A 14,086-nucleotide genomic window follows, 5' to 3' on the forward strand; every position below is an offset into this window, starting at 1 on the left:
ACTCAGGTAAGGTGAGAAAGTTGGACTGGAGCTGAGTCTTGAAGGGAAGAGTAAAGAGTAGAGATGAGATGGTGGAGCATTTCAAGTACAGAGGACAGCCAGCGCAATGACACAAAGTGATATGCCATAGGTGGCAAACAGCAACTGGTTCTCCCTACCAGCCTCTCAAGGTATGTAGAGGAAAATAACATGGATGAAGCATGGAAAGCTGGAGGGGGGAACACAGGTTGTGAAAAGCATTACATGGCTAATGGAGGACTTTATATGATCCTGTGGGTAATAGGGAATCACTGACACAATCTGAATTTGAGCTATAGAAATGATACTTTGGAAATTGAGGGGAGGATGGATTAGAGTGAGGAGTGCCCAGTTAGGGGCACCAATGAGAAAGCAAGAGGCAACACAATTTAGCAGATAGGATGTCGGACTTGCAGTCTAGAAGGCTGGAGTTTGAATCTCTCCTCATAGAATAGATAATCTCATAAGCAGATGGCTGCCCCCCCCCCCCCCTCGTGCTATTCCCCCACTGTCTGCACCCAAGAGCCATGCTATTATGTACATAAGTGATTTGAGAAGTGCAAGGGAAAAATATTCTTTGCAATTTAAGGGAATTCTATGCTTCTAATAATGCAACCTATGTTTTGATGACCACATAGATTCTTTCATACAATCTGAAAAATTAATAAATGCCTAAACCAATTTTATATTAAACTGACTTGACCCTTCCCTTTGCTGTACATATGACCATGGTATCAAGTCATTTACAGTCTTCTGTGCTAAGGATTGCTGCCAAAATCTATTTCAAAAGCAACATTTGTGACTCAGACCACATCCATCATTTCTTATGGCTGAACATGCTTTCTGGGATCACTATGGTATCCTCCAGCTAGGCACGCATTTCTTCCAGAGGGTTTGCTACAGTCTTAGGAGGTCATCTTCAAAAAGTGCCCTGTCATTTCATTAATCTTTATTAAATCATTAATGAAATTGCATCACTTCTCAATTACATGGGGGGACTTAGAAATAAATACAATTAACCCAAGTTAATAATATCTCCAGGTGGCTGAATCCCTGGAAAGTTCAAAGGAAAAGAGAAAAACAAAACAATGCAGAAGAAGTATTAAAAAATTGTGATTGTTGCTCAGTTGTTTTCTCCACAAAGATGAATCTTCCTTATCGTGGCCCAGAACACGATCTAATTTGCCATTTATACAATTTGGCTGAAATCTTAGAAATAAGGCAGATAACATGGAAGAAAAACAGAAGATCTAGCTCGGGCCCTCAGATTTCAGATTAGGCAAGACTGGCTGGCAGATAGATAATTTCTCTTTGTAAAAGACATCTCTCAGGCTGTGGAGCCAGTCTCCCTAAAGGAAACCCCCTCTGTCTATAGTCAGGATTATCAGAGTAGAAGGATTATGACAGGATGTTGAGATTTAGGGGTGCTGTGACCCCAAAACACATGGATCCTGCCCAAATTAATTTGACCCAAGGCTTCTTTGAGCCAAAGAAAAGCAAGGTTTATTAAAGCATCAATGTGTGGGTATGATTCTAAAAATCCCCCATATTGGCCAGACTCTTAAGGACTCTCACCATTGACTAGATTCTTAAGGAATCTGAGCATTTATAAGCAGGCCAGACAGAGTCTGAGCACCTTCATTGAAACAAGGTGGAGCTTATATACAGAATGACTGTGGGAGGGATCTAGGGTTGGCCAAGTAGTCTGGGGTGATTGGAGGAGGGCTCAAGGGAAGATCTTGATGGGAGTAGTCAGGAGGCTGGGATGACTGGAGATCAGAGGTCAGGAACCTAGAGAATGGGTTTTAGAAAGGATCAAGGGTGGAAAGCAGCCAGAGGCAACAAACAGTGAAGGCCTGGGCTAGGTTAAGGGTAACAGAATTGGGTGCAGGGATAATGAAAGGACAGTTGAAGGAATTGCAGCCTCAGGAGAATGCCAGATCAAGTGGGAAGATTCAAGGAGAATTCAAGGGGGTTTTCAGGGCCTGTACCCCAACAAGGATAGCAAACATCCAAGTATCTATCCTATAAATTTTGAGGAAACCACTGAGTTTACCAGGAAACGAGGCCTCAAGAGGAACCAAGGGGATGTATCAGTGCAGCTACTGAGTGGTCAAGAAGATGGAAAGAGTACTAGGATGTAACACCTTAAAGAGACCCTTGAGACCATCTAGTGCAAGGCCTGGTCTGAAGAATGACACTCTTCTAGTCTAACATAATGAGGAGCTATCCAGATTCTACTTAAAGTTCCCTGAAACTCAGTCTCCTTCATATGTGAGTATCTCTAAGGGTCAGTATCTGTCTCCTCTCCCTGTATTGGTTCTGCCCTTTGTGACCAAAGAGAATAAGTTCATTCTGTTTTGGTTTTTGCCTTTTTTTACATGGTAACTCCTCATATAATAATATTAACATTATGAATAACATTTATATAGAACTTTGAGGTTTGCAAAGAGCTTCACATGTTATCTCATTGAATTCTAACAAGAATTCTGTGAGGTAGGCATTATTATTCCTATTTAAGAGATTAAATTGATTTATAATTAAGAGTTTTAGAGAGCTAAGTGACATGATAAAAATAATAAGAGCATTGATAGGACACTTAAACTTTGTAAGACACATTACAGATATTATCTGATTTGATCCTCACAGCCATTTAGTGGGTCACTGCTATTTTTATCTACATTTTACAGAGGAGGAAACTGAGGCAAACAGAGGTTAAGTGACATGATTGGAGTCCTATTGCTAGCAAGAGTCTGAGATGGAATATGACCTCAGGTATTGCTGACTTGGGTCCCAGAGCTTTTTATCCATGGTGCTACTTACCTGCAGCTGTATGCTTTCATATATCTCATGAAAATGTTCTCTTGGCTAACCTTAGCGGCTTTTACAATGTAGTCTGGTCTCCTCATCATCTTAAGGAACACTCCTCTAGAATGCCATTTAGGGCATTTGGGCATTGGGTATACTCATATATATATGTTTATTCTCATCATTGATCAGGGGTTGAGCACTTAGAAGGGATCAAGGTAGCTGCCAGCTCAGTCACTTAATTTTGCAGACTTATCAAAAGCCATCTTACATAGTAAATATCACAGCCAGGAAGCAAAACCAAGTCCTTTAACTAGAAATACAATATACCTTCCATTGTACTAGAATAATATATAGCACTTAAACAGTGTTTTGAGACTTGCCAATCTCTTTACCTACTTTACTCATTTGTTCCTAGCAATTCTGTGACGTAGGGGCTATATTACACACCTTTTGCAGATGAGAATAGTGCTTAAGTCACTTGCACATCATCAGGAAGCCTCCAATTAACTCAGGCAGAATTTGAGCTCAAGTCTATCTGACTCCAAGTTCAGTACTCTATCACTGTGCCACTTCTGATAGATCCCATAGCCTATTTTCCAACATGAAGGATGCCAGGGAGTCAGGCATAGCTCTTTTCTTTCCCTTTTTTGCTCTCTCTCCTTTAATCCTGATCTCAAAGCATCCAGATTCTGGTCATCCAGAACCAATACCCACTGACAAACTAACAGCAACGCTCATAGTCACCACAAGACACAATTCCCAAAGCATAGGCTCATGTCCTTCTCGATGGGGTAAACAGCTTGAATCATCTCCTGAAGGCATCCTTGCCTCACAGTCCAGGAAAATCAAGGATACTCTCAAAAAGAAAGTTGAGTCATCAATGAAATGCTAAATTGCAAATCAGCAGGCCCTGTTCAATTGGGTATTGTTTGAAGAAATTCAGGGTCAAAACCAAACAAGTATCAGTTCCCGCCATTGCCTCTCATCCTCCCACCTCCCATGAAGCATCTCTCCTTGGCCTTAGGGATCTTTTGGGCTCAAACATAGGCCTGGATTTATAGATCTAGAAAATAGCTATCATGTATCATAGCTTAGAGCTTAGATCCTAACGTCTGACATTTATATGTGACTGACAAATGATAAATAGCAGAGAGGCAGGAGGTGTATATGCCCAATGGCCCTGTATCTCCCAAAACATTTTAACTAGTACTGAGACACGGAGCAGACCTGGCCTACAAGGATGGAAGAATTCCTTGCCACAAGCTCTAGAGAATATACATAGAATATTTATTCTCCAGACTTTTCTGCCTGTCTGCTAAGAAGGCAAAGCTGGAGAGAGTTATGATATAGTGTTTCAAGACTTGCAAAATCCCACTCATATTCACAAAGACAGAATGTATCAGAAACAGTTCAGAGTTTCAAAATGAATTGTTCAAGCACTTTTATTGATGATCTCCAATGAATCCCAGCCTTCTAGCCCTGAAACTTAAGAGTCAATGTATGACATTTATGCATCTATCTCATTACTAAGATTCAATCAATCATCCAACAAGGATTTAGTAAGTGCCTACTATGTGCCAGGCACTACGTCAAGTGCCATAGGTACATAAAAGTAAATCAGTCCATGTTCTCAAGGAATTTACTTTGAAGTGGGGAAGATGACATAGACATATATAGATACACAATTGATATGAATTAATTTGGGGAGTGAAGACACTAGCAGCTTAGGGGACTGAGAATGGCTTGTAGAAGGCATCATTTAATTTGATTCATAAAGGAGACTAGGGGTTTAAAGACATGGAGGTGAGGAGGGAATGTATTCGAGGCACAGGAGACTGCCTCTATACAAAGGCACAGAGTTGAATATGGATCGGCACTTATGAGCAACAGGAAGGTCAGTTTTACTGGACCAAAGGGTGCCTAAGGTGGGGGTATGTGTGTGCTGAATTAGGCTGAAAAGAGATACTTTGGAGCCAGGTAGCAAAGGACTTGAAGTACCAAACTGAAGAGTGTATATTTGATACACAAGGTGATAAGGAACCACTGGAATTTACTGAGGAAGTGATTAGACTTCCCCATTAGGAAAATCATTTTGCAATGTAAAGGTGCCAGACCTCCAGTCTATGACCTAGTGCTGCCTGAGCTGGATCAAAATGGAAACTGGAAACAAAAAAAAATACAAACAATTTTAAGAAATATTTATATGTAGCTTTCTAAGTCAAAAAATACCAGCAGCGACCCTTAGGTATGGAAAGTTTGACACCATTGAACTAGAGAATGGATTTGAGTAGGGAGAAATCAACGAGACATTAAGTGACTCAAGGATGAGGGGAAAAAATCTGATTTCTCTTTGATCCTGCGCAAAGCAATACCAGACACATACTAAGTCCTCAATAAATACTTGATTACTGAGCCAACAAACAGAGCCATAGTCAGACGTGTTAGAGTGCCCTTTGCTTTTCCCAGGCAGGTTTGGGGGCAATGAGTCTGAAGCTAATGATCTGCTCCTCACACTCAAACTCAATAAGGACAGAGCAAGCATAATGCTATTTCCTAGATCTTCCCACATGCAAGATGTATGAATAATAAAAAGAATAAAGAAAAGCAGAATCATTTATATTTGGGAAGATGATCTTTGATACTCAGGGAGAATTAGAAACTTAGTTATTAGCATTGCTCCTTTGCTCTCTGAGTACAAATTGCTTGGGAAACAAAGGCTCAGTCAATAAGCTTTTATAAAATGCCTACTATGTGGCAGGCATTTTTCTAAGTGCTGTAGTCACAAAGAAAGGCCAAGAAGCTCACTAATCTACTGAATAGATATCCAAATATGACATGATAGCAAGGACTGGATTATACTCTTTTTTTTTTTTTTTTGTAAACCACAAAGTAGACATGGCATTTTATAAAAGTTGGAAGGGCCTTTAGAGAAAAGCTTGTCCAATACCTTACTCAACAAGGATCCTTTCTACATCACCTCTGACATGTGTAGAGACTGTGTTCTATTTGTTTTATTTTCTCAGGACCTGGCAAAGTCTTTGGCACAAAGAATGGACTTAATAAACAAGTGCTGCTTGTTCGGCTGATTGCAATATGCATTCTATAAAGATATAAACTATCTTTCCAAATACTTAGTGCCAGAAACCAGTAGAGAGAATAGACTATCACCACAGAAGTTTAAATCAAGAATTTCAAAAAGAGGTTGTCTTCCCACACATATGGCAACTAGGCAGCACTGTGAATAGGCAACACTGGGCCTGGAGTTAGGAAGACCCAAGTTCAAATCTGGCCTCAGACACTTACTAGCTGTGAGATCCTGGGCAAGTCACTTAACCCTGTTCGTCTCAGTTTCCTCATGTGTATGAGTTGGAGAAGGACATTGCAAGTCATGACCTTATCTTTGCCAAGAAAACCCCAAATGGGGAGGGACATGAACAGTTAAACACAACTAAAATGACTTAACAACTATCGAAATCATTCTCTCAGAAGTCCTTTAATGATTTTAAATTCCCTTTCCATCTTCCTCTACCACTTTCAAACCAATTGTCCTCTGTGATTTAAATGCTTCACCACAAAACTGCCCCATTTTCTTTCAGAAAGAACTGAAAAGTGATGACCCAGCAGACATTGGCTTAACTATCTGCAGCGTACCATTCACACATTACCTTAGTCATGGTTTCTGGTTTTCTTATGGTGACTTTGACTTTGATGAGCTGAGCTTCATCAGTACCATGTTCAGAGTCTTCTACATAACTATCTTTCCCAACATCTGGAAGAAAGAAGATCAGAGTAATTTTTCTGCTGTTAGAGTACCTAATTATTTGGGACAGGTAGAGTCTAGTTGCATGGGAAGGGGTTGTTTAGTATCTAAGGAAGTTCTTTTGAAATTTTGCCCCAAATATCCTCTTTTCATTAGTATAATTTTCAGTGATAATTGTCATACTCAGGGATAGAGCCAAAATGATGAATCAACCTGAATTTCCCTAACATTCCCTTCCAAGAAATTTTGAAATAACTCCTCAAATCAAATTTTGAAATGGCAGAAGCAACAAACAGGTCGGGGTGAGATATTTTTTCCAGCATAAGAAAACTTGGGAAGTCAGTAGGAAAGGTCTGTGACAACAGGATTGGGGCTACCCCAGAGTACATGTTGGAGCAGCATCAGTTGGTGGACCTCAGAGACAGATGGGACAGTGGTGGTAGCAGCAGCAGCTTAGGCAACTTTTGGAGCTCTCAACCTAAAACTAGTAAGAGTGTCAGACAAATGGTGAGAAAGAGGTTACAGGGGACCTTTTGGTGGTATTGGGTGTAGGATTTGGCACTGTTTGGCAACTCTATTGCCCATAATGTAGTTCTGGATTACAGTTTCAGGGTGGAGAGGAGCACTTGTGGTCAGCCACAAGGGAGTACGGGCCCTGGTCACAGTTCCAAGAAAGAAAGGAACACTACTGCTTGTGGTTGTAGGAGAACCAGGAAATGAGTCCAAGTTCAAGGGCTAAGAGGAGCACTACCACTTGTGGCTGCTGGGGACCCAGGACCATTCCTGGGTAAAGACCAGAACATAGACTGGGAAGATCAGTGATCACACCTCTTCCTGGATCCTACCACTGTGAAAGCACTGAAAACTTGCAAATCCCCAGAGCTAGCTCTGAAAACAGCAATGTGAAAATGCCTGAAGCTTGGGAAAGTAATTACTCACCCTAAGATGATCAGAGCCCCACTTTAAAATAAAAATCAAAGTCAAGAAATAAACTGGAAAAATGAGCAAATAGCAGAAAAGGAACCTGACCATAAAAAGCTACTATGGTATCAGGGAAGAGAAAAATTCAAACTCAGAAGATGACAAAATGAAAACAGTTATAAAGAAAGCATCAAAGAAAAATGCTGTTGGACCCCAGCCCATCAAGAAGCCCTGGAAGAGTTAAAGAAAGACATAAGAGTGGCAGAGGAAAATTGGGAAAACAAATAGGAGTGATGTGAGCAAATTATGGAAAGAGAATTAAATGACTGAGTAAAAGGGGCACTGAAGAAAATAATACCCTCAAAAAAGAATTGATTAAACAGAAAAAAGGTACAAAAATCACTGAAGAAAACAACTCCTTACAAATTAGAATTGGGCAAGTGGAAACTAATGACTCTATGAGGTATCAAGAAATAACAAAGCAAAGTCCAAAAAAATATTGAAAAAGTGTGAATTATCCCATTAGAAAAAAAAACTGACCTAGAAATGAGGTCAAGGAGAGACATTTTAAGAATTATTGGACTACCTGAAAGTTATGTTCAGAGAAAGAGTTTAGACATCATATTTTAAGAAATTATCCAGGAAAACCTGCTCCAATATTTTAAATTTAGGGGCTAAAACAGGAATTGAAATGATTCATTAATCATCTCCTGAAAAAGATCCCAAAATGAAAACTCCCAAGAATATTATAGCCAAATCCTAGCATTTCTAGGTCAAGGAGAAAATACTGCAAGCAGCTAGAAGAAGCAATTCAAATATTGTAGAGTCACATTCAAGATCACATGAGATCTAGTAGCTTCCAAATTAAAGGACTGGAGGACTTGGAATATAATATTACAGAAGGTAAGAAAGTCAGAATTGCAACCACAAATTAAGCAAAACTGAGTACAATCCTGCAGGGGGAAAGTAGACATTTAATGAAATAGAGGACTTTCAAGCATTTCTGATGAAAAGACCAGAGCTGAAAAGAAAATGCGACATTCAAAAGCAACACTAAAGAGAAGTATAAAATGATAAACATGAACAAGCTTAAATATGCCAGTAATACATTCAATAAAGTTAAACTATTTACATTATTATACAGAAAGATGATACACATAAAACTAAAAACTTTATCATTATTAATACAGTTAGAAATCTTCATAGACATGAGGCATGAATATAAGTCTATTATGTTGGGATGATCTCCCTCCCAAAAATGAAGCAGGGTTAAAGACAGGCATGTGCTGGGAAAAGGAGGGAGAGGAAAAATGGGGGAAATTATCCAACATAAAAGAAGAATGCAAGGAAGAGCTTTTATAGTGGAAGGGAAAATGTCAGGGAGTCTGGTGTTGGTACGTAATGCTTGAACCTCACTCTCATCTGAATTGGTCCAAAGAAGGAAGAATATATATAGACACACACACACACACACACACACACACACACACATATACACACACATTTAGCAGGTATAGAAATCTTTTACCTAATAGGAGTGTAAGGGGATAAGAAATGTGGAAGAGGGTGATAAAAGGGAGCATATTAAGGGAGGAAATAGTCAGAAGCAAAACAGACTTTTGAGGAAGAAAGAATAAAAAGAAAGAGAAAAAAACATAAAAGAAAATAGAATGGGGGGAAATACACAAGTAGTAAATGTAATTGTGAATGTGAATGAGATGAGTTCAGCCATAAAATGGAAGTGTTGATAGCAGAGTGGATTACAAACCAGACTCCAATAATTTATTGTTTATAAGAAATAGAAGTTACTTACTTGAAACAATTCTTTATTGAAATAGAAAGATACACATAGAGTTAAAATAATAGTGATTTTTGTAGCTTTTTACTATTTTTATGTAGCAGAATCTATTATGCTTCAGCTGAAGTAAAAAAAAATGTAGGGGTAGCAATCATGATTTTAGACAAAGCAAAAGCAAACACACACCTCATTAAGAGGTAATCAGAAACTACATTTTACTAAAAGGTTAAAAGACAATGAAGTAATATAAAAAATGTGGCAAGTTTCTCTGATAAAGGCCTCATTTTTCAAGCACATATTGAGTATGGAACCATATCAAATTTCTTAAAAAAAACCCAAAACCTTCACCAGTTGACCAATGGTCAAATATATGAATAGGCAGTTTTCAGAAGAAGCAGTTGAAGCTGTTTATAGTCATATGAAAAAGTGCACTAAATTATTGATGAGAAAAATGACAATTAAAACATCTCCGAATTACTGCTTCACACCTATCAGAAATGACAAATGCTGGACAGGATGAAGGAAAATAGGTACATTAATAAACTGTTGGTGAAGTTGCAAAATGATCCAATCATTCTGGAGAACAATTTTGAACTATGCTGAAAGTGCTATTAAACTGTGTATACCATTTGACCCAGAAATACGTCTACTAAATCTGTATCTCAACAAACACAAAAGAAGGAAAAGGACCTATATGTATAAAAGATTTACAGCAACTCCATTTTTTTTTTTTTTTTGGTGATAATGAATTGGAAATTGAATGGATGCCCATCAATTAGGAAATGGGTGAAACAAGTTACAATATATGATTATGATAGGGTACTACTGTGTTATAAGAAATGATGAGGATGGTTGTTTCAGAAAAAAAAAACACATGGAAAGACCTATATGAACTGATGCAAAGTGAAGTGAGAACTAGGAAATCATTGTAACAACAATATTGTAATGATTATCAGTTCTGAAGAATTCTAATCAATCCAATGATACAAGTCAATTCCAAAGCACCCATGATGAAAAAATGCTATCTATTTCCAGAGAGAGAACTGATGAACTATGAGTGCAAATTGAACCATAATTTTCTTGATTTCTTGATTTTTGTGTGTGATTAAGCCAATATGGAAATATGTTTTGCATGATTTCATATGGATAATTGACATCATTTTGCTCACCTTCTCAGTGAGCAGGGGAATAGTTGAAGGGATTGAGAGAATTTGAAGTTCAAAATTTAAAAAGAAAACAATGTTAAAAAAATAAATATTTTAAAAAAGGAAATAATCATATTCTTTTTTTAATATGTCTTAGGATAAATAGATCTAAAGCTATAATCGATCCGGGGGTCTTCTAGGCCAACTGCTTCATTTTTGTAAATGAAGATACTGCGTCCACTTATTTTCCTGAACTTGATACTGATTGTGCTGAAATATACCAGATAGCTAAAAATGAATTAAAAAAAGATAATCATCAATATTTATAACCCATGATCCTGGTAGAAGGAAAACATTTTTGGTATCTACTACTACGTCAAGTATTTTCACATAAGCCAAGATATCCTGGAGAAATCTGACATCTGAAGCTCTTCTCACTAACCTTAGATACCATGAAATAGTTGCTATAAGGCTTGTCACATTCATGGATATTAGACGTTTCTCTTTTTTCTTTCTTTTTTCAATGTCTTTAAAATCATAAGGCTTAAGTAATAATAGCTAGCATGTATGTAGTGCTTTAAGGTTTGCAAAATACTTAATAAAGATCATTTTATTTTATCCCCCCCATGACCATCATAAATAGATAGTATCATTATTCCCACTTCACAGATTAGTAAACTGAGGCAGAGTTTAAGTGCCCAGAATCACACAGTTATTAAGTATTTGAGAATATACTTGAGCTCAGACTTTCCTGTTTTATCATTTTGATACCCCTTTAATTACTCAGTAAAAAAATATAAGTAATATAATAATATAATATAACATTTAACATAACATATAGGTTATATATAACATATAACATCATAAATGTTATATTATACTATTATATTATTTCATTATAATATATTATATACAATATACATACTAAAATAATATAATAAATAGGTAAAAATTAAATAATATAAGTACTTATATCAGAATTTTTGTCACTGCTCTTTGAACTATTTCATTCAGTGCTATAACTTCTTAAGTTACAGAATCCACTCACAAATAACTTAACTGTTAATACTTTAGTTTTTACTGTGACATCAGTGCAGTCACTTTTAAAAATTTTTTATTATATTCACTGCATTTAGCATTGGGTCATAAAATATTCCCACATTTCTTCTGTACTCTTCATGTTCATTGTTTCCCATTGCACAGTCATATTCTATTTCACTCATGTATCACAATTTTTTAATCTGTTTCTCAACCAATAGGAATCTGTGTTTGTTTCCAATTCTTTTGTATTAAGGAAAACACTGTTATAAACATTTTCATGTCCATGAAGTCATTTTTTTCTTCTCATTGACCTTCTTGGGCATATTCTTAGCAGTGAGGTCTATGAATCAAAGGATATGACTGTAATTCACTTCATATATTTCTAAAATGATTTCCAAAATAGGACCAATTTTTAACTTCAGGTAAAATTTATTAGAGTGTCATTTTTTCATAAGCTTTCTAGACACTGAATGCCCCCATCTTTGGTCATCTTTGTCCTTTTGTAAGGTTTCGAGGTGAAACCTTAGGGTTACTTTGATTTACACATCTATTATTGATGACTTGGTAGGGTCTTTTATGTGCTCAATACTAGTTTACATATCTTTTCTGTTGACATACCTGGACCAGTTATCTCTTGGGAATGGCTTAATTAATATCACTAAAATTAAGTATCTATTAGAAATTAGACTTCTGACCTTCTATATTTATTTATATATTTCTGTAAGGTATCTTTTTATCTTGGAAATCAGAAAAATTAAACACAAATATTTCCACAATCAAATATTTTTTCTTTTACTGAAGCTCCATCAATTTTGTTAATGTAAAAACTTCTCCATTTCCTGTAACACTCCGAGAAATACAAAGGAATGAAAAAAAGGAATAAATAAGGATATAAATCTAAAAAGATAATATATCTTTTCAGGATAATTAGGAAGAAACAAACAAGTTTGACAAACGTGGTAGAAAGTCTGTGGGAATGGGATCACTCTAAAGTACTTTGAAAACTGATCACATGGTCAAAGAAATGATTTCAGAGAGGAAAAGGACAAAATAACTTTTAAGGTAATCAATAACTTAAAATATGAATTTTAAACTTAAAACAAATGAACAAAGTTTAAAAAGAGGAAAAACTCCCACATACCTACAATGCATACATTATATATATATATATAAAGGAAAAACATACAGAATCAAAACTTACTCTAGCTCAGATGAATTAAAAAGAAAGCAGAAGGGAAATCATGCTATCAGTCAAAGGAAAATAAAACCACAAGATCAATATGGATAAGCAAGTTGATTTCCTTATGCTTAAAGGAACCATAGACAACAAAACTATGTCAATATTAAAGATGCATGCACCAAATATCATAGCATCTACGTTAATAGAAGAAACATTTCCTGATTTGGAAAAAAGACATACACAGTAATTGGAGGCATTAATGTTTCTTTTTCAGAACTAGACAAATCTAACACATAAACAAAAGAGAAAAATATAGAACAGAAGAAATTATTGGAGAATTTAGAACCAAACTATTTTTGATACCTTCTGAATGGAACCACTAAAAAATGTAATATATATCCTCAAAACACACATTAGCTAAATACAAAAAGATTAATGAACTCAATATGCAACTAAAACTTGGAAAGCTAAGAGATCGTTAAATCCAAAATTAACTGTAAAGACAAAATCTTGAAAATCTATGGGAAATAGATCAACTGAAAATAAGAAAAGTACTATGAAACTGATTTTTAAAAATTCATAACCTAGTTTATACGTTGATAGACTTTTAGCTTCCTTAACTAAAAATGTTGAGGGAAATTAATCAAATTAACCAAATTAAAAACAAATTAAGGCAAAAATCACAACAGAAAATAATTACCAGAATCTATTATAGTTATATGCCAACAAAACCAGAATTTTAAGAAATAGATGATTTTGTGAGAAACATGTAAAATATCTCAATTAATAAGAATATCAAATGGAAATTTTAAAGAACTGAGTCTCAGAAAAAGAAATTAAAGTAGCAGTAAATGAATTACCAAGGACAGTGGGGAACTTGGGAGAAGACAAAAATAAAATATCCTCATCTATCAAGATGGATTTATAGGAGAATTCCATCAATCTTTTGGGAATAATATTTTGCTTTTCCCCAATTATATGTAAAAACAATTTTAACTTTCATTAAAAAAAAATTTGCGTTTCAAATTCTCTCGTCTCCAAACTTCCTATGTTCTTCTCCTTCTCCCTTCTGTCCTTTCCTCTCCAAGATGGTAAACAATTTCTCCAACAAACTTTTGAAGGAAACTTTTAAAGTTGTATCTTATTTCCAATATTATATACATTCTATTTTTAAAGATAAGGATGAAAAATAATACACTCTACTAAACTCTTTATTTCTGAGGAAAAATATATTTACAATGCCTAGTTAAGAATTTATAATTTACAAAATTGTCTCTTTTCTTCTTTACAAAAAGGGTTTCAGTTACTAGCTGATTGTGAATTTTGGTAAATCCTATTGTGCAATTTTCCCATACAAAGAAGAGCAAAGTTCGTAAAATGTTCTTTATTAAAATGAATTTATTCATATTTAT

General features: G+C 35.8%; 1 protein-coding gene across 1 annotated transcript in view; it reads right to left on the reverse strand.

Moving 5' to 3' along the window:
- The window catches only part of ANO3 (anoctamin 3), a 229,858-nt gene that overhangs the window by 198,039 nt on the left and 17,733 nt on the right, over positions 1 to 14,086 (reverse strand). Inside the window, exon 3 of the mRNA XM_072619308.1 lies at positions 6,495 to 6,598. Within this exon, the coding sequence (XP_072475409.1) occupies positions 6,495 to 6,598 (104 nt within the window). The remainder of the gene's footprint in view (positions 1 to 6,494; positions 6,599 to 14,086) is intronic.

Source organism: Notamacropus eugenii, chromosome 6 (genome assembly GCF_028372415.1).
Source record: "Notamacropus eugenii isolate mMacEug1 chromosome 6, mMacEug1.pri_v2, whole genome shotgun sequence".
Classification (NCBI taxonomy): domain Eukaryota; kingdom Metazoa; phylum Chordata; class Mammalia; order Diprotodontia; family Macropodidae; genus Notamacropus; species Notamacropus eugenii.